Source organism: Ascaphus truei, chromosome 7, assembly GCF_040206685.1.
Source record: "Ascaphus truei isolate aAscTru1 chromosome 7, aAscTru1.hap1, whole genome shotgun sequence".
In the NCBI taxonomy this organism is placed as follows: domain Eukaryota; kingdom Metazoa; phylum Chordata; class Amphibia; order Anura; family Ascaphidae; genus Ascaphus; species Ascaphus truei.
This window is the reverse complement of record NC_134489.1, coordinates 83,318,899-83,341,901: the sequence shown is the minus strand read 5'-3', so window position 1 is coordinate 83,341,901 and position 23,003 is coordinate 83,318,899. Positions and strand designations below refer to the sequence as shown.

General features: G+C 45.4%; 1 protein-coding gene across 2 annotated transcripts in view; it reads left to right on the top strand.

Moving 5' to 3' along the window:
- TANK (TRAF family member associated NFKB activator) overlaps nt 1–23,003 on the top strand; it is a 72,738-nt gene that overhangs the window by 16,609 nt on the left and 33,126 nt on the right. The window contains exons 1-3 of one of the 2 annotated variants that reach the window (XM_075609253.1): nt 8,742–8,905; nt 16,268–16,395; nt 16,498–16,647. In XM_075609253.1, coding sequence (XP_075465368.1) covers nt 16,549–16,647 — 99 coding nt within the window. In that variant the 5' untranslated portion in view covers nt 8,742–8,905; nt 16,268–16,395; nt 16,498–16,548. Of the gene's footprint in view, nt 1–8,741; nt 8,906–16,267; nt 16,396–16,497; nt 16,648–23,003 lie in introns of those variants that run through there. The other variant, XM_075609254.1, reaches the window with a different exon arrangement.

Here is a 23,003-nt window from a genome sequence, read left to right as displayed (position 1 = left end):
CAGTCACTCACCGGAGAGGTAGCAGCAGCTGGTAAGCCCAGCCAGATGGCTTTGTGGCCTTCTCTTCTCCCGGTGGTCAGAGCTGTACTTGGTGTTGCTTAGCGGTCATCTGGGGTGGTGCCGGCCAGCACTTCCTGAGGGAATTGCTCCAGCAACCTCAGTGCATCGTAGTGTCACTCAGCAGCGGTCACATAGGCGGCAGCTCTGGAGCGGGCCTCGCGCATCTCCCAGCGATGTAGATACCGTTTGGCAGCCTCCTGCGCGCGATCCCAGCACGGATAACCATCCTGAATCTCCCGCAGGTCACTCTCAATGACCACTTGAACCTGCAGCTCGACATCAGTCTCTGGTACGTTGGAGGTCTCGGCACACACGAAAGGGGTCTCGGCAGGTACCTCGTAGATGTTATCGGTCTCGTCCTCCGATTCACCGACAGCGGTCACGTCTTGAGGATTCTCCCTCTTGGAGCAGCTTACCGGAGTGGCAGCAGAACGCACCTCGCAGTACACGGATGGTGCTTCTCTACCAGGCTCAGACGGTTGACTGCTGGGCACTGGCGTCATGGCAGACACAGTAGGGAACAGCTCGTGTGGCATCAGGCATGTTCCGGAAGGCACTCACCCAGGCTGTAGAGCCCAGAAGGGAACCTTCTTTCTGCCCCACGTGGCGCACAGAATGGAGCTCCATGATAAAGTCTGTTTGTCGGTAATCTGCTACCATTTGCAGGTCCGGATAAAACAGTTCATATACCATGGCTAGGTAATGATTGGTGGCATCGCTGGAGGATCCCTGAGCCAGTGCAGTCAGCTTGCGCACCAACGTGTATAGCACCGCAGCTCTTCGGTGCTTATGTTGGGATTAGGCCAGTAGATCTCCTCTGGTTTAGGCCGCAAGAAGGGCACACGACCGATCGGGCAACTCCCCATCTCCTGGAGCTGTACACCTGGATAGTTACATAGTTACATATAGTTACATAGTAGATGAGGTTGAAAAAAGACATAGGTCCATCAAGTTCAACCTATGCTAAATTTAGACAACAGATACTTTATCCTATATCTATACTTACTTATTGACCTAGAGGAAGGCAAACAAAAAACCCCATTGAGGGGAAAAATTAATTCCTTCCTGACTACAAGATTTGGCAATCGGATTAATCCCTGGATCAACATCCTTCCCATGTATACTTATATGGTATATCCCTGTATACCTTTCCAATCTAAAAAGATGTCCAACCTTTTTTTGAACAAATCTATTGTATCTGCCATCACAGTCTCCATGGGTAATGAATTCCACATTTTAACTGCCCTTACTGTAAAGAACCCTTTCCTTTGTTGCTGGTGAAATTTCTTTTCCTCCAACCTTAAGAGATGGCCCCGAGTCCTAAGTACTGCCCGTGGGATGAATAGTTCTTTTGAAAGCTCCTTGTATTGTCCCTGAATATATTTGTATATGTTATCATATCCCCTCTTAGACGCCTCTTTTCTAATGTAAATAAATCTAATTTAGCTAGCCTCTCCTCATAAGTTAGATTGTCCATCCCCTTTATTAACTTGGTGGCTCTTCTCTGCACTCTCTCTAGTTCCATAATGTCTTCTCTTAGGATTGGTGCCCAAAATTGTACTCCATATTCAAGGTGTGCTCTTACTAGTGCTTTGTAAAGGGGCATAATTATGTTTACTTCCCTTCCATCCATTGCCCGTTTGATGCAAGATAAGATCTTGTTTGCCTTTGCAGCTACTGCATGACATTGGGCACTATTGCTAAGCCTGCAGTCTACAAGCACTCCTATATCCTTCTCCATCAAGGATTCCCGCAATATATCTCCATTTAATTCGTAAGTCGCCTTTTTATTCTTGTATCCCAAATGCATAACCTAACATTTATCTGTATTAAACTTCATTTGCCATTTACCTGCCCAGGTTTCCAGTCTCTCCAATTCCTTCTGAAGAGAAATTACATCCTACTCTGATTCTATTACCTTATACAATTTAGTATCATCAGCAAAGATGGAGACTTTGCTCTCGATCCCAACCTCAAGGTCATTAATAAACAAGTTAAAAAGCAGTGGTCCCAGTACCGATCCCTGAGGTACTCCACTCACGACTTTAGCCCAACCTGAAAAAATTTCCATTTATGACAACCCTCTGTTGTATGTCCTTTAACCAGTTTTCAATCCAGTTTTCAATCAATATATTATAATATAGTCCAATTTTCTGTATTTTGTACACCAACCTCTTGTGTGAAACCGTATCAAAAGCCTTTGCAAAATCTAAGTAGACCACATCAACTGCATTACCCTGGTCTAAATTCCTACTTACCTCCTCAAAGAAACAAATACGGTTAGTTTGGCCAGATATTTCCTTCATAAATCCATGCTGACTATTACTAATAATTTTGTTTTCCATTAAGTATTCCTGAATGTTAAACCTTCAAGTAGTTTCCCTACTATTGAAGTCAAGCTTACAGGTCTGTAATTTCCCGGTTGTGATCTTGCTCCCTTTTTAAATATAGGCACCACATCTGCTTTACGCCAATCTTGTGGTACTGAGCCTGTGGAAATGGAGTCCTTGAATATTAAATATAATGGTTTGGCTATTACTGAGCTTAACTCCTTGAGAACTCTTGGATGTATGCCATCGGGGCCAGGTGCCTTATTTACTTTAATTTTTTCAAGTCGCTTATGAACTTCTTCCTCAGTTAACCAATTGTTCATTAATATGGAGGTTGTGGCTTCCTCCTGCGGCACTACTATTGAACTTGATTCTTCCCTGGTAAACACAGAGGCAAATAATTTGTTTAATACCTCAGCTTTTTCCTTATCTCCAATAATAATCTGCCTACCCATCTCACACTGAAAGGGTCCTATATTTTCTTTTCTCATTTTTTTGTTATTAAGGTACTTAAAGAACTTTTTAGGGTTGACCTTACTTTCTATTGCAAGCCTTTTTTCATTATCCATTTTTGCTAATTTGATTGCCCTTTTGCAATTTTTGTTACATTCCTTATAATTCTGATACGATGTCTCTGTCCCTTCTGACTTAAAGAATCTAAACGCCTTCCTCTTCTTGTCCATTTCCTCCCCTACCTGTTTATTTAGCCACTTTGGTTTTGACTTATTTCTTTTATACTTATTACCCAAGGGTATACACTGAGAAGTGTGCTTTTCTAACAATGTTTTAAAGACTGCCCATTTGTCTTCTACATTTTTCCCTGCAAAAACATCATCCCATTGTATTACTACTAGACTAGACCTCAGTTTATTAAAATCTGCCTTACTAAAGTTTAAGGTCTTTGTTGAACCCAAGAAATCTATTTTTTGATAATTTATTTCAAATGAGACCATGTTATGAGCACTGTTACCCAAATGTTCCAGGACTTGAATCCTTGTTATTAATTCTACATTGTTCGATATGACTAAATTCAGTATTGCCCCTCTCCTGGTTGGTTCCTCAATCATTTGGGTCATATAATTGTCTTTAAGCACCCCCAAAAACCTGTTTCCTTTTGTTGTAACGCTAATCTCATTGCCCCAGTCGATGTCTGGATAATTAAAATCCCCCATTATGCAAACATGACCCAGTTTTGATGCCTTTTCCATTTGCAAAAGTATTTTAGCTTCCTCAATCTCACAGATATTTGGTGGTTTATAGCATATTCCCACAACCATTTTCTTAATACTTTTACCTCCACTGCTAATTTCTATCCACAAAGTCTCTACATTTTCATCATTCGCTTCATAAACATCATCCCTTATAATAGGTTTTAGATCCGGTTTAACATATAAACATACTCCACCTCCCCTTCTATTTGTTCGATCCTTCCGAAAAAGGGAATAACCCTCTAAATTAACTGTCTAGTCATGAGTTTCATCCCACCATGTTTCAGTAATGCCTATGATATCATACTGCTCCCTTGCAGCTATTAATTCAAGCTCCCCCATTTTATCTTGTCAGACTTCTTGAATTAGCAAGCATGCATTTAAGGTTTTTTTCAGCCTGTACTATTATCTTATCTGCTCCTTCCATTCTGCACCCACTTGGTTTTAGTCTTTAGAAGTTTTCTAGTATTATCTGTATTTACTATGGGTGTCTCACTGCTTGTCAAACTCGCACTTGCCCCCATTCTACCTCCATACCACCTTGTATCCTCCTCTATTCCAATTAGTTCATTATCTGTTTCATTCCCCTCCCCCCTCCATCCTAGTTTAAAATCTCCTCCAACCTTTTTAGCATTCTCCCCCCTAGCACAGAAGACCCCTCTTCATTGAGGTGCAATCCGTCCCTCGAATATAGATGGCACCTCTCAGAAAAGGAGTCCCAGTGCTCTAAAAACCCAAACCCCTCCTTCCTGCACCACTTTCTTAGCCATGCATTAACCTTCCTGATCTCTGACTGTCTCCCTGCGGTAGCGCATGTCACTGGTAGTATTTCAGAAAATACTACCTTGGAGGTCCTTGCCTTAAGCTTTTGGCCTAGATCCCTGTAATCATTTTTTAGGACCCTCCATCTTTCTCAAACTTTGTCATTGGTGCCAACGTGTACCAAGACCACCAAGTCAATCCTAGCCCCCCACCCAACAATCTGTCTACCCGATCCGCAATGTGCTGAACCCGAGCACCCGGGAGACAAACTGTTCGGTTCATGCGGTCACGGCAACAGATTGCCCTATCTACCTTCCTAATAATGGAGTCCCCTACCACCACAATCTTTCTTTGTATCTGAGCATCCTGAGTCCCCACTGTGCTGGAGTAACTATTCCCCTGGCTGCTAGAGGAATTGGTCTCCCCCAGCCTTGACATTTATGCCCCAACATTCCCAATATCTTCACTCAACATGGCAAATCTATTGGGGTGTGTAAGCTCAGAAATGACCTGCCTCTCCCTATTGCCCATGCTTCCCCTTCTAACCGTCACCCAGCTACCTACCTGCTCCTCACTAACAGCGCCACCATCTGCACCACTAGTCGAAGCAAGGGCCTGCTCAGTGAGCTCCAATTCCCTTTCAAGATTGCCAATGTCCCTCAATATTGCAAGTTGCCTCTCTGATTCTAAAGAGACCACCTGCTCACACTTCTCACAGCGGTATGCTCCTTGGAACAGCTGCTCCATGTGCACATACATGTGGCAAGATGTGCATTGAGTGGCATTTTCAATCCTGCTCATTCTAGCAACTATGAAGTTTAGAAGTACTAACAGTAAACTGTACTTCAATATACTATACCCTGTTTAACCGCTTCCTTGTTCAAACTGTTTCTGGTTCTAACTGCACACACTTTAAACAACCAGCACTTCAAATCAACCACACGGATCAGTCAGTACACGCAAGCTGAGTGGTTGGTAGAGGGCAAACTCCAAACAAGAGAGTTCCATCTTTGTCCTTGATCACCAGGACTCCTCCGCCTGCTCAAACACGATCGATTTCTTCCATAGTGGAGCAAGTTAGGCAGCTCTGCATACACTGTAGCTATTGAAGTACACGTGCATCTGGCTCCTCACATCCTGTTTGCTCCATTTAGGCATACCTACCCCCCCTGGTGAACACTATCGTCCAATCCTGGATCAAGAAGGGGGTGCAGTTTCGGCAGTTCGCACCGATTCTGCAAACTGAATGCCAGCCAAAGCTTGCAACTGCAGACAACCTTTTGCAATTAACCATGCGGCTTCCCGGGTGTGGTGGGAATCACCATTTTGTTGGTAGTACAATGCCATGTGGCTCCCACTTCTCTGGAACGGCCATTTTGTAATCACACACGGCTATAGGTATTTTCTCTGCAGGGAAGCATCCCCTGGCAGGCGAAACCCCAGTGAAGCACATTGCACTTGTGACAAATAGTACAGTTCTCTGCAATATTTTGGGCTTGAAACTTGCTTTAGGGCAGTGCAGGCTGCAGTTCTTGGTAGATATGATAATCCCCTTAACACCACACCTGTCTCACTCACGTCCTTCAGTACTGGAGCTGAAAAATGCACTTTCTTTCTATGGTTTCTTCTGCTGGTAAATCTGTCCTGTGAGCATGGATCTCAACAGCACCTCCATTTGTAGCCCCTTTTCCCCCACCCTAAGTCAGACCTGGTCTGCTACTAGTGTCTTTGATGTAAAATGGTGCATACCTGTGAGGTAACAGGAGGGCTGAGAACTTCGCGATGGTGTGGGAATTATCAGGACCGGTTTACAGGGTACCTTCTGTTCATGGTTGCAGCGCCTCCAGTCAGCGAGGATCCTCTAGGATAGTAGGATGGTCCAGACTTACACTTTTCTTTAGTCCAAGACCATGAATCACACTTGCATATGGTTCCATGGTATTTATTGCATTGGCTAAAATCTTACAGCAGGTACATCCCTTTTCTTGCTTCCCCTTAGAAGGTCACTTCAAGGCTGGGGGCCCATCCAAGTTTCCTCCTGCATGGTTCTCCTCCTGCATCCCCTTCTGGGAGCAGAGAAGTTGTTGCTCACTCCGCAGGGCAGGTCTGATACGGACAGGTCATCACAATCCAGCATGTGATCCAGCCAGTACCTCCCCCAGCCTGTCACTCTTGGCTGTTGCTAGGCCCGCCCTTGCATACAGTAAGGGTATCCAAGGCTGCAAGGCCTGTACCTAACAGGACTTACACTGGTAGGGCCAGGGAAATAGGTAGCGGGCAGATGCTAGGCTACATATGGTTTATATATTTGGCTCTTCCTATATGTAATTACTTAGCTCTGTTTGTTAAATGACTAAGTTCTGTGGGCAAGGATGACTTTTCCGTTTACTTATGTTTAATATTCTCATCCCTGCATTGTATATGGAATTTCCTGTAAATTAAAGCAGCCAAACACCTTGCACTACATGTTTTTTTGTTTATTTTTTTGTTCTAGTATTTACTAGCTGATATACCCGGCGTTGCCCGGGCGTGGAAGGGCAGGGGGCATGGAGTGGAAGGGGGGGGGTCAAAGGGCAGGGAGGAGGGGGTCAAAGGGCAGGGGGGGCAAAGGGCAGGGAGGGGGGGGGGAAAGGGCAGGGGGGGCAAAGGGCAGGGGGGCAAAGGGCAGGGAGGGGGGGAGGACTCAATCCCCCCCACACACACACACAATCCCCCCCCACACACACACAATCCCCCCCCACACACACACACAATCCCCCCCCCCACACACACACACTCAATCCCACCCACCCCCCCACCCCCCCACACACACACTCAATCCCCCCCACGCCCCCCACACACACTCAATCCCCCCACACACACACTCAATCACTCCCCCCCCCACCACCACCACCACACACACACACACTTAATCAGTCCACAATTTCACATGGGGGGCCACATGCTCCGATCCCCCAAACCCCCATGCTGCTGAAAACGGGAAGCAGACAGGAAGAGAAGGAGGGCTTGTCTGTGTGCAGAGAGAAGCCCCGCCCCCTCTGCAAGACACAGACATAGAAGCAGCAGCATGGATCTTCTGGCCCCGCCCCCTCTGCAAGACACAGACATAGAAGCAGCAGCACGGAACTTCTGGCCCCGCCCCTTCATCAAGACACAGACATAGAAGCAGCAGCACGGATCTTCTGGCCCCGCCCCCTCTGCAAGACACAGACATAGAAGCAGCAGCACGGATCTTCTGGCCCCGCCCCCTCTGCAAGACACAGACATAGAAGCAGCAGCACGGATCTTCTGGCCCCGCCCCCTCTGCAAGACGCAGACATAGAAGCTGCAGCACAGATCTTCTGGCCCCGCCCCCTCTGCAAGACACAGACATAGAAGCAGCAGCACGGAGCGCCCCCAGGTTTCCCTGCAAGCTGCTCGCGCCCCCCCTACATAATCGTGCGCCCCCCCAAGGGGGCACGCCCCAAACTAATGTATGTAACACCCCCCCCTACCGTGTGTGTGTGTGTGTGTGTGTGTGTGTGTGTGTGTGTGTGGCCCGTCACTCCGCCTCAGGCCAATGAGAGGTGTGCGGGGGCGGGCGGCCCAAGGGACCAATGAGATTTCCCCTAGGGACAACGGACATCCAGACAGGCATACAGTGCTTTCACTAATATAGTATAAGATGCAGGGAGTCTCCGGAGCTGAATTGTGTTAATTTCAGCTGCGGGGTACTTACCTCTGAAGGGGGTGCCGGTATTGCTGCTGCCAGGGGACCTGTGTGCCTAACGAAATGGCGGCTTCAATGTCCCGCATCATTCGGGCCAATAGGCAGCCGTGACTTCATCCCTTGCGGCATCCTATTGGCCCGCGTGACCAGGACATTTAAACTCCATAGAGATACGGTCACCCCCCACAGAGGTAAGTATCTCTGAAAGCGAGGGGTCCCCAAGCTGAAATTAACACAGTTCAGTACCGGAGAAACCCTGCTTCGATCCTACAACTGGGAAACGAAAAAAAGATGTCGTGCTTGGTGTTTTTGCTGCTTTAAACTGCCTGCATGTTTCTATTCTTAAGAGCTGGACACATCGTTTACATTCATATTTAAAAAAAAAAAAACAACAATAATCCCTAGTTGAACCGATCCAATACCCGCAGGTTTTGAAGAAGGTCACCCACGCCGTCTCTCTTTCAGAAATTACATTTAAATGATATGATTAACGCCACAAACAGAGGATTTCAGTTTGGTAGGTAGTCCTTCAGTAAAGAATTGTTCGAGCTTTTTCCACATCTCCCTGCATGTCCAAATCTGCAAAAGCGTGTGCAAAAAGGGGCAAGACTGCTGCTGTCAGGAGGAGTGGTTTACACCGGCTTCAGTTTCCTTTTACACATCCAGACCTATCAGCTGCTGAGGGTGCAGCAGTTCCTTATCTGCATATGAGGCAGGTTTAAGCTGCTTGCGATGCAGCTCCTGCCTGGGAGGCCTTTTTCGCCGCTTCTGTTCTTCCTCTTGCGTCCCAGGCAGGAGAGTTGCTTCCGCATTGTGATAAGTGTCAGGACCGGCTGGTGAGTAGTGGTGGGGGCTCAGGAAGCAGGAAACACGGGATCTGCAAGTGTGCGGGACTGCAAGTGTGTCAGATTACTTACAGGTCACTAGAAAAAAAATCACAATGGTGCCTTTCAACCCTTCTGGTGCCAGAGAGGCGAGCAGCATATTGCAATGCAAGATGTTGCTGGCCCTGGCAGTAAAAGTGTTAATGTTAAAGGGTTCTTTATAGACTGAGGAATTTTTGCTGACCACGCTGTAGTTGCTTGCGTCTCTCTTTCAGGTGTGCCTCTCAACTCCATTTTCCCTTCCACGTAACAAACGTGTCCTCATGTCGATTCGATTAAATAAGAATTGAACGCCACAATCGAATGTCAGTATCAAGTGTTCAGTGAGGAGATAAATATTTTGTTGTTCGGTTGTTTTAAAAGCAGTGTTACAAACACGTCATCAAGAAAGCAAGCAAAGCACTCGGAGCTGACACATTTCAACTGTTCGGTGTCAAATTTAGGCCAGAGGAATCCATTTTGAATGTGTGTTAGTGCGGCAGTTAAATCAAACAGGTTAGCGCAACCGATCCAGCGTTAAGTTCTATTGACCCAAATATGAGTTAACTGCATATTCAGTGCGCTAATCCATACCAGCGCTTGATGTATCTGCAACTATGTGTAAAGATACATTGAATAGGTTTTTACTGTATTGGCCTCTAAGCTTATGTCCAGGGTTGCGAGCTTCTATTGAGGGCTAACTCGGATATTTTGTGCAATATTTTTTTTTTACATGTATTTATATATTTATTTCTCTTACCTGCGGCATCTCCCGGCATCGTCTCCCCCTGCAAGGTCCAGTCAGCATGGCTCCGCGACGGGCAGTTGCCATGACAACGGGATGCCTTATGGCGCAGAGGTGTCGCGTGATGCCCCATTGTCATGGCAACGGAATTCCAAGTGGCGTCGTGACATCACGTAGCATCCCGTTGTCATGGTAACGGGACATCCCGTGATATCACGTAGTCTGCCGTTGTCATGGCAACGCGGCACCATTTGATGTCGAGCAGCCATGTTGACTGGATTTGCAGGGGGAGATTCCGCTGTCGCAGGCAGTCGGATGTGCCCCAGGTAAACCCGTAGCCCGAAGATACGCAGCCAAAACCCGTAGTCTCTAGGTCAAACCCAGAGTGGTGGCAACCCATCTTATGCCTTGAATGTCAACAGGAGGAGTTAGGTTAACGTTACCTGATGCACAGTCATTGTTTTAAATATTTGCTAGCAGCGAAAACTCTGCCACACTAAGGTGGTGTAAACTCTTTAAGACAAACTATCTGCGTCAAACAAACTTAAAGGAGCATACTAAGAATGATTTTAAAAAAAAATCTGTATGAAGCAGGGGGGTCTGTGAAGCTAATCCGCAGTACTTTCAGCCCGGGGTACCCCCTGCTTCTTGAGATACACACACACACACACACACACACACACACACACACACACACACACACACCTGCGTCACGTGTGCCAATAGGAAGCTGCAGCGGATAAAGTTACGGCTTCTTATTGGCTCCCGCACGCAGGACATTAAAATCCTCCATGACTAACATGCAGCACTTTCAGAAGTATGTATCTCAGGAAGGGGGGGGACCCCTGGTCAAATGACCATGGTTCAGCTTTGGCGGTTCCCTGTGTCATACCTAGACTGAAAAAAAGAAGTAAAGCACCCTAGGTGGAACCACACCTTTTAACATGGGTAATAAAATCCTTTCATCTAATGCAGACTTCAGCATAAACACATTTCTTCTTTATCTAAATTATCTTTGTACTTTAGTCAAAATATGTATTTACTGTAAAACCTGGTGTCAAATCTGTCAGGTTACAACTCTGCTTCTACTTTTTAGGAATTTAGTTTTTTTAGCATTGACCCAAAAAATGGCAATAAAATAAAAATAGGAATAAAATAAAAATGGCACTACTGAAATTTAATGAAAGGATGCTGCATTGATTTCTTATTAACTACAGGCCAATCTAGTCCTGTTTTTTTTTTGGTAATACTTCCATTTTTAGTTCCTGTCATACAGCCGATATGGCTGAACCGCCACCATAACCCTAAACACACAGAGGACATTGGGAATGAGGGGGTCTGTTTGATTGGATGAGATTGTAAACGGGAGTGAGGACACTTTTATATGTGAATACACTGGGGGGGGAAGAGTCTCTCCAAGCAGGGCGCTGGAAATGGAGGCTGGGATATAACATTTGCAGCAGGAGATTGGAAACAATGGGGGACATTTTACATTCACAGGAAAAGATTGTATATGTTGAAGGGGGGAGGGTGACGTACTTTTCCAAGAGGCAGTAGTAAATGGGTGGGGTATTATTGTCCAAATCTCCCCTGAAAAAGTTAACACCCGCACCCTCTATTCCAAGTCTCGGAATAGAGGGTGCGGGTGTTAACTTTTTCAGGAGAGATTTGGGAATGTGGTTTTTTTCCCAGGACATTGGGAATGTGATTTTCCGCCCCCCTTGAATGCAGAGCAAAGAGAGGCCATTTCTGCACAGGGTAGAAGAAAGGGTGGTTCTCTTTACCAGTGAGATGAATGGTTCTTTTTATACCAAAGGAACAGGTGGAGCAATAGGAAGAAGGGGGCACACCTTATCTACAGGTGCAGGAAATGGGATATGTGACATCCGGGCTTTTCTTTTTGAGAAGGGGGAGGGACCCTTCTTCATGCGTAAGGCTGCGCTTATAGTGCCGGCGACAGCGACGTCGCGTCAAAACAAATGCATTGCCGCCGTCGTGTGCGCTTATAGAAAGCGCGACGTGACGGCTTGGTCGCGATCGCTGGAAGTCATCTCAATTTGATTTTTCCAGCGACCGTAGCCTGCCATCGCGTCGCCAGCACTATAAATGCAGCCAAAGGCCGTGCATATAGTGCCCGCAACGGGCGACGCCACCCAAAAACAAATACATTGCCGCCACGTGCGCTTATAGTAAGCGCGACGGATGTGTCGCGGACTTTGGAAGTCAGGAATATTTAATTTTTCAAGGGCTGTCGCCTCATGTGACAGCCCCTGAACAAATCAAATGGCCGGAAGCCTGCGCCGCCGCCGCAAAACGAAATATAACTTTCGCTAGCGGCGACGGGTGTCGCGTCGCCGGTCGCGGGCACTATACGCGCGGCCTAAGGAAAAGGCCTTGTGTTTCATCTAGGGAACCTGGTCAGGACAAGACTTGAGTAGAAACTTAGTACTATACTAGGAAGAGGAGGCATGTCACTCACTTGCTAGCGAATTAAAATCAGATGAAATATTGGCTGCACTGTACTGTGTTAATCTATTTATTTTAAAAAAAAATGTGGACAAATTGATTTAAAAAACAAAAAAACAAAAGGCTAATGAAATAAGTGAAATAAGTCTTATTTGACAAGATTGGGATTTTATTTTTAGAATCTTTGTGAAATTGTTGTGAATCGCACACCTTTACCTGGAAGGCCGGGGTGAGGGGAAAATACAGATTGTTTTGAAAAATACTACAAGCGACTGAGATTTGCCCCGGTCAATAGCTCTCCTTTTTGACACATATACATATACATTATATATATATATATATATATATATATATATATATATATATATATATATTATATATTTTATATATATATATATATATATATATATATATATATATATATATATATATATATATATATATATATATATATATATATTGTGGGGCCTCAGAGGTTCCTAAAAGGAGCTTGCTGGGGTTATGTGTTTTGAAAAATATTCATTCATTTTGATCTTTTCTGAGCAGCCTTTAAACCACTTTCATTCACAAAAGCAGAACCAATGAGGTTCAGGAAACAAAACAGAAAAGTTTGGGAGAGTCCTATCAGAATTTCCTGCTAACTTCCCCTCAATGCTTGACGAGCAGCGTTGTCTAATCCCCAAATCACACACTAAAGACAACAAATAGTGGCAGCAAATGTAACCAGACACTGTTGTGGGACAAACCGCTGTAGGGGAACGAAAACCTCTAACCTGACCGGAGTGTATGTCCCACCCGGCGGTCCCTTCTCTGGCGGGTCACCTGTTCCCAGCGGGTCCTCTCGGCAGAGAGTGTAGATACTCACATAGCTGCCTTCCTGGTGCCGGTGTGCTGTTTATCGGGGAGAAAAGAACTGTTCCACTGCTCTCTTCGTGGCGTGCATCCGTCCCAGCAGCTGATAACAAGGTAGGTGTAAGGACTATGAGCACTGCACAAATGTATCAGGCTGGCGGCAGCGTGCAGAAAAAAACTTTATTATGGCATAAAAGCCCGAATTAAAAAGACATACAAAACAATTCTCTGACGCGTTTCGTCTTTACGACTTTATCAAAGAGTGCTTTATGGCAGCCAGAGATGTGCCCTAAATAGCCATGAATTCCCGCGCGAGGATGGGAGTACCCACCCTCCTATGATGTAATCTCTACGGCTTAAGGAATTTATGCAAAATGGACAGGAAGGCTCTCACAGCGTAATGTGGAGGGATTAACTCTTTTGCTGCTGATATAATATGAGAACCGGTATTGAATAGGTAATGAGATTGGCAAGGAACATATGGTGTCATTTAAGGACAATCACCTAGCCGCCACAGCAAACTGACATATGGAGAACAACACAATTGACAAAACATATAACTCTCTATTATTAATGAAATAATAAAACGAATACATAGAACGTGAAAAAATAATAAAAGTAGAAAAATAATTATACATAGTAAATAAATAAATACATAACCTAACATTGTGGTATTAATTTATCTTAAATGTATGGAATTATTATTAACTTAATCTGTGTTTATGAGTGATAGTATTAATGTCTGTGATATTCTATATGCATTTACTATGTGGATGATTTACCCCCTTTAATTGTACATGGGGCTTTATTGCAATTCTTATTGTTCTAATAATGAATGTGGAATATTCAATTTAGTGTTTAATGTACATATTATTATTATTCACAGACATTATGTTTTCTAGTACTTATGGTTTCCTTTACAATCCTACTGTCTGGTACCATAACACCTGCAAATGTAATACTTTATATAAATCTATTCATAAGTCCCCTTATAACACTCCTGTTTTAATAGACATAGGATTCTTTACATGTGACACATGCTTTTAGATTATTAGCACATTAGGTGTTTATGGTTTTTATATAGTTATAGATTAGATTAGAATTAGTTTTGTATATATTTTTTCTTATGATATCACATTTGTATAGTCACATTGTTAGGTTATGTATTTATTTATTTACTATGTATAAATATTTTTCTACTTTTATTATTTTTTCACGTTCTATGTATTCGTTTTATTATTTCATTAATAATAGAGAGTTATATGTTTTGTCAATTGTGTTGTTCTCCATATGTCAGTTTGCTGTGGCGGCTAGGTGATTGCCCTTAAATGACACCATATGTTCCTTGCCAATCTCATTACCTGTTCAATACCGGTTCTCATATTATATCAGCAGCAAAAGAGTTAATCCCTCCACATTACGCTGTGAGAGCCTTCCTGTCCATTTTGCATAAATTCCTTAAGCCGTAGAGATTACATCATAGGAGGGTGGGTACTCCCATCCTCGCGCGGGAATTCATGGCTATTTAGGGCACATCTCTGGCTGCCATAAAGCACTCTTTGATAAAGTCGTAAAGACGAAACGCGTCAGAGAATTGTTTTGTATGTCTTTTTAATTCGGGCTTTTATGCCATAATAAAGTTTTTTTCTGCACGCTGCCGCCAGCCGGATACATTTTTGCAGTGCTCATAGTCCTTACACCTACCTTCCCCTCAATGTCTTCCACTTTCTTAATGTATGTGACTGCAGAGCCACCTCCGGTATCCGCATTTACTCAACTACTGTTATGATATAAATGGAATTTTGTAAAATTGTGTGTTCCTTCACATAGCTGAATTTGCAAACATGCACTGCAGAAGCATGGTTACCATCATATAACCTCATGAGATCGATGTGTTTTCTTTTGAGTTTTTATTAATATACTGTGTAACATTGTACATCCAAAGCTTTGCCTACACGTACTCCAACGTAACTGTTGATAATGCAAAGAATAAATATAGGGGTTTTGTAGTTGAAGTCATGATATGTAGAAAACCAAACGATACTCATCTCACATTTCTATCATTCTCCCCAATATCTCCATTATACTCATAGACGTTGATGGGAAATTAGCGTTATCAGGCTCACTGGAAGACATATCAATATCAATACTTGACAACAAATGAAATGGTGTGAAAAGCTTTTTACAGACATAAAAATATGCAATATCCCTGTTCTTTTTCATGGACCACTTCCAAGCAATTTCAAGGACAGTACCAGATACTCACATGTGTTTCTGCCCACACAAGCATATGGTAGCTATATGAAGACTGAGAACTGTGTAGCACTCTCCACTCTCCATATTTCGTGGCTGTGGGATCTTCCCCCTTCTCATTGCTACAAGAAAGTGATGGAAATGGCCCCTTGGGAAAACCAAGAAACCAGCAATATTTAAGAAGGAGAAACTCAAAACAATTACACCATTATCATTGTTGTGTTCTCAACAACAATGGATTTACATGAAGACAAAAGGTTAAATTGGAACTCTAGGGATTTACGGACAAAGTTAATCAATATCCTAAAATAATGCCAATAATGTAGATACTAACCAAATTTCAATATTTCTGTATTCATATTATAAAAAGCACCACTGACACTTTACATTCGAGTTTTATGCATTGATTTAAAGAGTCCGAAATATGAACAAAAAAAACAGGAATGGGTCCTGCAAAAATACCAAGTTTCGACCTAATCGGCTGAGAAAGGATGGTACTTGGTAGTTCTTGATCCATTTTTAAATGTATACCTCTAAGGCAAGGGTGGCCAACTCCAGTTCTCAAGGGCCACCAACAGATCAGGTTTTCAGGCTATCCCTGCTTCAGCACAGGTTTGAGCCACCTGTGCTGAAGCAGGGATATCCTTAACATCTGACCTGTTGGTGGCCCTTGAGGACTGGAGTTGGCCACCCCTGGTTTAGGGGGATATTTAAATTTGAGATGGGGGACTCCAGAATACTGAGCAATTGGTTAACTCTAATAGGTAAGTCAGGATGACTCAAGGGGCTGATTTTATATGTGGAAGTTCATCCGAAAACAGTCCGATCAGCCACTTGGGCACATGTAGAATCAGCCTCTATGTGTGGAATTGGAGTAATACTGTCATTTATAAGGCTAACAGTTGGAATTGACTAGAATACATTTTCTTTAATGGAATTGCATTGAGCTGCCTTGACAATGTAAGAACATTTTCACTGTCTCTAATGATTATCAAACCTTTCTCGCTTTATAACTACAGAACGGAAATTGGCCTCTCTCCGCCCTAACCTCGCATCACACATCATGAAGATGCCTTTGAATGAAGAAGATGCCTAGAAAAGACCACTCTTTCTAAATCGAATGTATTGGTGCTTGTAAACTTTTCAGGTAATTTTGTTAACTGGGTGTAGTGGATCGGTTCTTATTAATACTTGTAACCTTGTTATGTAAATGTCTTTCTCATCCATGATTGTTAATGGGCTCTTCCAGGCTGCGGTAATTTGCCACGCCCTTGGTAGTGATGATACAGAACTGGGAGATATGGAAAAAAACATTGGAGAGCAGCTCAACAAAGCCTTCGATGCGTATCGTCAGGCCTGCATGGAAAGGGAGCAAGCTGTGAAAGAGCTAAAGCAAAAGGTACATCATCAATGTGTATCTGTGTTTAGGGCTGTTTATGGAAATTGTGGGTTAAAAATGTAGGCGCCAAACTGGATAAAAAGTGCTCAATTGTACTTGACATAACTGATTTCACAGCAGGTGCATTTGCAGTAAAAATGTTTTGCACTTTCAAATAATGAGTTTATCTGCCACAATTATGCCACTAAGAACGTTTATTTGACACCCTTCACCTTTTTAGGGTTGCATCTGTATCAGACGTAAGAAGTTTGTTAATTACGCGTTGTTTTATGCTTGACGCAGATTGTTATCCAGTAAAAAGGAAAATTATGCAAAATGTTTACTATTTGCATTAGAATATAGACCATCAGTAGGTATATCTGCTCCTGTTCTCTCTTTCACTCTCCAGAAATCCACCTTTCATGGTTGTAGGCCAAGGGTAGCCAACTCCAGTCATCAAGGGCTACCAACAGGTCAGGTTTTCAGGATATTCTTGCTTCTATAGCCAGGGGCACTTGGCTACACTTGTATAAAATGTCCTTTAAGCTCTACTCTACTGGGGGAGGGGGCTGCAACAGCCCTTGCATCCTCTACAATATTACTGCCTACTGGCCTCAACACTATATGTCCTGATAGTAACAGGCAGTGTTGGGGTTAATCTCCTGCGCAGGGCATAGCCTGCAGTTGCAGCTGGAATGGGTACTATGTTGTCTTATCCAGGGGCAGGCCTAAACCGCCAGTTGGAGTGTCATAACTGGAGGGTACTGACTGGGTCACATGTATATGGTGTGTTGCCTGTCAGTACCTGGACCTGCCCTGTTATGGGGTGGGGTTACAAGCCCTTTTTCCGGGTATAAAAGCTGACACTTCACCAAATTGTGCTCAGAGGTGGATGGTTATGGTGCCATTTATACCCTTTTCCTTACAAGGCCTGGGACATGGTAGCACAGACCCCGCTGAGCAGATGAACTTACCCCCTTCATCTGTAATCAGCGTGGCTTTAGTATCCCCTTCCGCACGCTTCCGCATGCGTGCGGAGGCTCAGCAAATTGAAGGAGACAGCCAGATTTTAAATTTCGGCGCTGAGGGGAGCGGAGGAGCGGTCACGTGACCGCAACCATCCAATGGGATCGAGGGACTAGCCCCGTCTCCCGCCACGCCTCTGCTCCGCCTCAGTCACACCTCCGCCCCCAAAGCGCGCTCACTGCCTCGCCTGCCAGGACGCAAAAAATAACCAGCTTGAGCAGGCGAGGCAGAGCAGGACCACGACTCAGCGCGGCCCGAGGCACCATGCCCGCGGCCTAAGAGGGTTGAGGAGATTAGGAGGGGCTCTTGCGGCCTCAAACCCCGGGGGTTTGCTACAGGGAAGGAGATATCATCCTGTACATGCAATAAGCCTGCCGTTGGACAAAATATACTGTGTGGTTATTGAGAGGAGTATGGCATGTGGGGACCATCCTGCTATCTGCAGGATCCTCATGGGATGGAGGCGCTGCACCGTAATAACTACAAGAAAGCCTGCCCTGTTGCTGCTCCCAAACTCCAACCGCGGAGCAACCGAGACCTCCTGAACCAGCAGATAAGCTGCAATACCAGGGAAACACCCATGTAGTGGTCAGATCTTACGTGGCAGGGGGAACAGGTGCTACACAAGTATGTAAAAAAATAGATAATTTTTCCTATTTTTTCTGTTCCTCTCGTGACCCTGTTACATAACCGCAGCTGGTCACTATACTTTACTAAATAGCATTCCGATTACAAATGTACCAACATGCACCGCAGAAAGGAGTAATGGCAAATATTTTCTAGGCTCATATCTCATATCTAACAGTCAATATAGTGTAATATAATGTAAAGCTCAAATATGTTCATATCATTGCTTCCAGTGGGATTTTTTTTTAACGAAAACCTATTTTGCGGTGTTCTTGCTCTGCTTGTGCACCTGATTTTTGGCATATACCCCTTTAAAGTGGTGTTTTCCATATCTCTCCCATGACTCACGGCCGCACCAGGCTTCACCTAACATTCTATTAGTATGCAAAAAAAGTGCATTCACCTGGATGCAAGTGCATTGCTTATTCCCAAAACCTGGTGTGGGTCACGTGGAGAGGTTGGGAAAACACTGGTCTAAAAGTGTTTCAACCTCAAATCCACATTTTTGTTATTTCAAAATAAAAAACATAATATTAATGTGCACTGAAAAATCCTTAATTTTATTAATAATGAAGAAGTAAAAAAGGAGTTGGCTACTCCTTGTGTTTTTTGTTTTGTTTTTTATAACACACCAGTCCTACATTGTGGTGCATTGTAATCCGCTCCTAGAACATTACTCCATATTCTTAGCATTTTTTATTGCATTGTAAAAGCTTGACATGCATGGTTTAGTTATGTGTATTATGGAAACTTATAAACCTGGATGCAGCAGTGCACGTACAATGTAGATTTAGTATCCCACGAACAACTGCCAAAGCAGCATCTCTCTGAGCGACAGTTGGCAAGATTTAGCACAGGAGCAGCAGGCAGGAGAAAGTTGGCATCAGGAGCGAAAACAGCAAAATGTGTTAAAAAAGAAAAATGCAATCTCTGGCCTTCACTGTGCTCTTATCAGCTGTAAAACAGAGAATGGATCCAGCATAAAAATATACATCAGACGTTTTAAAAACTTCAGCTGAAACTTGCATCTGGTGCACTTTGTGATAATTGAGAGGTTAGAACAAGCCTGGGAAACCTGTGTAGCACTATTAAAGTTCTATTTTTTTCAAATGCTTATGTAGCCCTTGTACCCCCTGGGTACTGAAACTATGCGTGCTGCCTTTACCTGTGCGGCTAACAAGAGGCCTGAACCTCCGCCACTGGGAGCCTGGGGTACACTTACAACACGGTGCAGCGCCTCCACCGATAAGGGATCCCAGTGTGTGGGAGTATTCCCTCACCGGAACCAACATACAAAGTTGTATATGAACAGTATTTACTAGACATGTATGTTGCATATACCATAACACATTCCCTGCATATATCTCATTGCATCACCCCACATAATACCTCCCCTTTGTCCTTCCAGTACTATCGTGCCTGGGCACTTAACCCCTGAGTGTCCACAAGCAATATTGTATGTGTGAGGGATAGCGCTTCCCTGTGTTGGGGCCCGGTGGTGCACTTATAATACCTTCCTTGTCATAGTCCAGAGCAGGATAACCAGCAACAATCTGCAGCTACGCGACCTGGTCCCCTGCACGGTGCGCTGCTCCTTGCGTGGATGACTCCGCCGTCTGACTTCTCTGGAGGGACCCCCAGCCGGATGATCCCTTGTGAGCAGTCTCTACTATGGAGTCCTGATGTGCTTTCTGCTAGCAAGCTGCACTGTCCTTCAGGCAATGTCCTGCAGCATCTCTCTCTCGCTATAGTGGAAAGGGTCCCTATCCTAAGGCCTTTCCCTTTAGCATACACATAGAGTACTTTTACTGTGGCTCAGGGGACTAACTGGGCCCTTGGGGGTAACTTCTGGCCTAGTCCCTGGAGCACAGCTCCGTGGACACTACCTGCACCATTCAGGTCCCAGTCTTCACTGATAGCTTCCTGTCCCAGCATGCAATACTCATTCCTCCCTTTCCAGGAGCAACCCAGCCATCCCATTCGTTGTGTTGAGTCACATGGCAGCCTCTCCCTATGCAGCATGGGAGTTGTAGTCTGTCTGCTGCCTACTTATCATTGGGACCGCGTGCGCATAGGGCATTGACCGTGAAGGCCCCTATCTTATCAACCGCCGCTTCTGCGCATGTGCGAACCTTTGCGCATGGGCGCGTAAAACATGGCGGCGCCCTGCGGAGTGAGCCGACCGCCGCCCTCTCTGCAACATCCCCCTGCATCGGAGGTAAGGGGGGGAAACGGGAGAGCGGGGGATCTGGCTACATAAAGAAAGTTAATGCATAGAAATCATTTTTATACCAAATTACCTAAATGAAGATACTCATTACAAGGGCCAATAGTTTTAAAAACAACTATATATAAAAAACAACTACAGTACATATTAATAAGTGCAATAGATGTTTATGTGCAAAACCCAAAACATGAGATTAAGCACCAAAAATATTAAAGGCAGGTGCAAAGTTGGAGTAAAATTGGATTGCGACAATGAGGACTTCCCCAAGTGTATTTCTAATTGCAGTCTTAAGAAACGGGAACAAAATATGTTTTCTTGCAACCCCCCTAAATGAGAACATCTTGGTTTTTGTCCCATATTTGTTTTCATTGGGTACTGTGTGGGGGAGAGTTTTTGTGCATTGGGTACTGTGCGGGGGAGGGTTTTTATACATTGGTTACTGCGTGGGGGAGGGTTTTTTATACATTGGGTACTGTGCGGAGGAGGGTTTTTTATACATTGGGTACTGTGCGGGGGAGGGTTTTTATACATTGGGTACTGTGCGGGGGAGGGTTTTTTATACATTGGTTACTGCGTGGGGGAGGGTTTTTTATACATTGGGTACTGCGTGGGGGAGGGTTTTGTACATTGGGTATTGTGCGGGGGAGGGGTTTTGTGCATTGGGTATTGTGCAGGGAGGGTTTTGGGTATTGTGCGGGGGAGGGTTTTGTGCATTGGGTATTGTACGAGGGAGGGTTTTGTACATTGGGTATGTACGGGGAGGGTTTTTTATACATTGGGTACTGCGTGGGGGAGGGTTTTTGTGCATTGGGTATTGTGCGGGGGAGGGTTTTTGTGCATTGGGTATTGTGCAGGGAGGGTTTTGTGCATTGGGTATTGTACGGGGAGGGTTTTTGTGCATTGGGTATTGTACGGGGCGGGTTTTTGTGCATTGGGCATTGTGCGGGGGAGCGTTTTTGTGCATTGGGTATTGTGCGGGGGGGGGGGGGTTTATACATTGGGTATTGTACGGTGGAGGGTTTTATACATTGGGTATTGTACGGGGGAGGGTTTTTGTGCATTGGGTATTGTGCGGGGGAGGGTTTTGTGCATTGGGTATTGTGCGGGGGAGGGTTTTTTTGCATTGGGTATTGTGCGGGGGAGGGTTTTATGCATTGGGTATTGTATACACTTTCACTAATGAGATCATCATTACTGCTCTATAAACAAAGGAGAACAGAGAAACACGGATACTTTGTTATAAAAGAGATCAGGTAAAGAGCATAAAAGTCCTCCCTAACATAGCGCCCGCCTTGGTGTCACTGCACAATTAATAAGGAAGTGTCAGAAAATGTAGTGTTTGCTTATCCTGTGTGCCCTCCTATTTGAACATATACTAGCTGATCTACCCGGCGTTGCCCGAGATTTAATTTTCCCGCTCCCCCCTCTCTTTCGGCTCCCCCTGTCTCTCTCTCAGCTCCCCCTGTCTCTGTCTCCACTCCCCCTGTCTCTGTCTCCGCTCCCCTTGTCTCTCTCCACTCCCCGTGTCTTTCTCCGCTCCCCCCTCTCCGTTTCTCTGTCCCTATTCCCCTCTCTGTGTCCCACTTCCCCTCTCTCCCCCACTCTCTCTTTTCTCTGGCGTTTCCCCCCCTTCATATTAATGCGGCCCCCCGTGCACAGTGCGGCCCCCTCTCCCATTCTGCCGGCTTAGTAGGGGGCCGCTCCCTGCGCCTCTGTGTTCCCCCCTCTCTCTGCTCCCCGTCTCTGTGTTCCCCCCTCTCTCTGCTCCCCCTGTCTCTCCCCCTCTCTCTGCTCCCCCTGTCTCTCTCCGTTCCCATCCTCTATCTCCACTCCCCCCTCTCTGGGTGTCTCTCCCCATTCCCCTCTCTGTCTCCCACTTCCCCTCTCTCGTGTCCAGCGTTTCCCCCGGTCACTCTCTTCGCTCCCCCCTCTTTGTCCGCTGCCCCCGTCTCTTTCTCCGCTCCCCCTGTCTCTTTCTCCGCTCCCACCTCTCTCCGCTCCCCCCCTCTTTCTCCGCTCGCCCGTCTCTTTGACGGGCAGTGGGGGTGCGAGGACGGTGGCAGTGCGCTGCGGAGGCGGGGTGGCGGCAGTTCGCTGGGGAGGGGGGGGGTAAGCGGGAGGGTGATCACAGGCACGGGAGTGGTGGCGGCGGTGCGCTGCGGATCTGGTTCCCGGCGGGAGTGGCGGTGGCGTGATGATTGTCAGGCTCACTGGGGGTGGCGACGGTGCGCTAAGGGTGGTGTGACTGTCACGCCCTGCATAGGCGTGGCCGTGATGTCAGCCCACCCCACAGGCCAATGAGCTGTGGCCGTCTGCCGGCCAATCACAGGGGGCACAAACATACAGAAACATTTTTTCATATATATCTTGTTTTCATATTCATATATATATATATAGGACAGGAGTAGCCTACGCCAGTCCTCGAGGGCCACCAACAAGTCAGGTTTTACGTATATCCCTGCTTCAGCACAGATGGCACAGTCCCTGAGCCACTGAT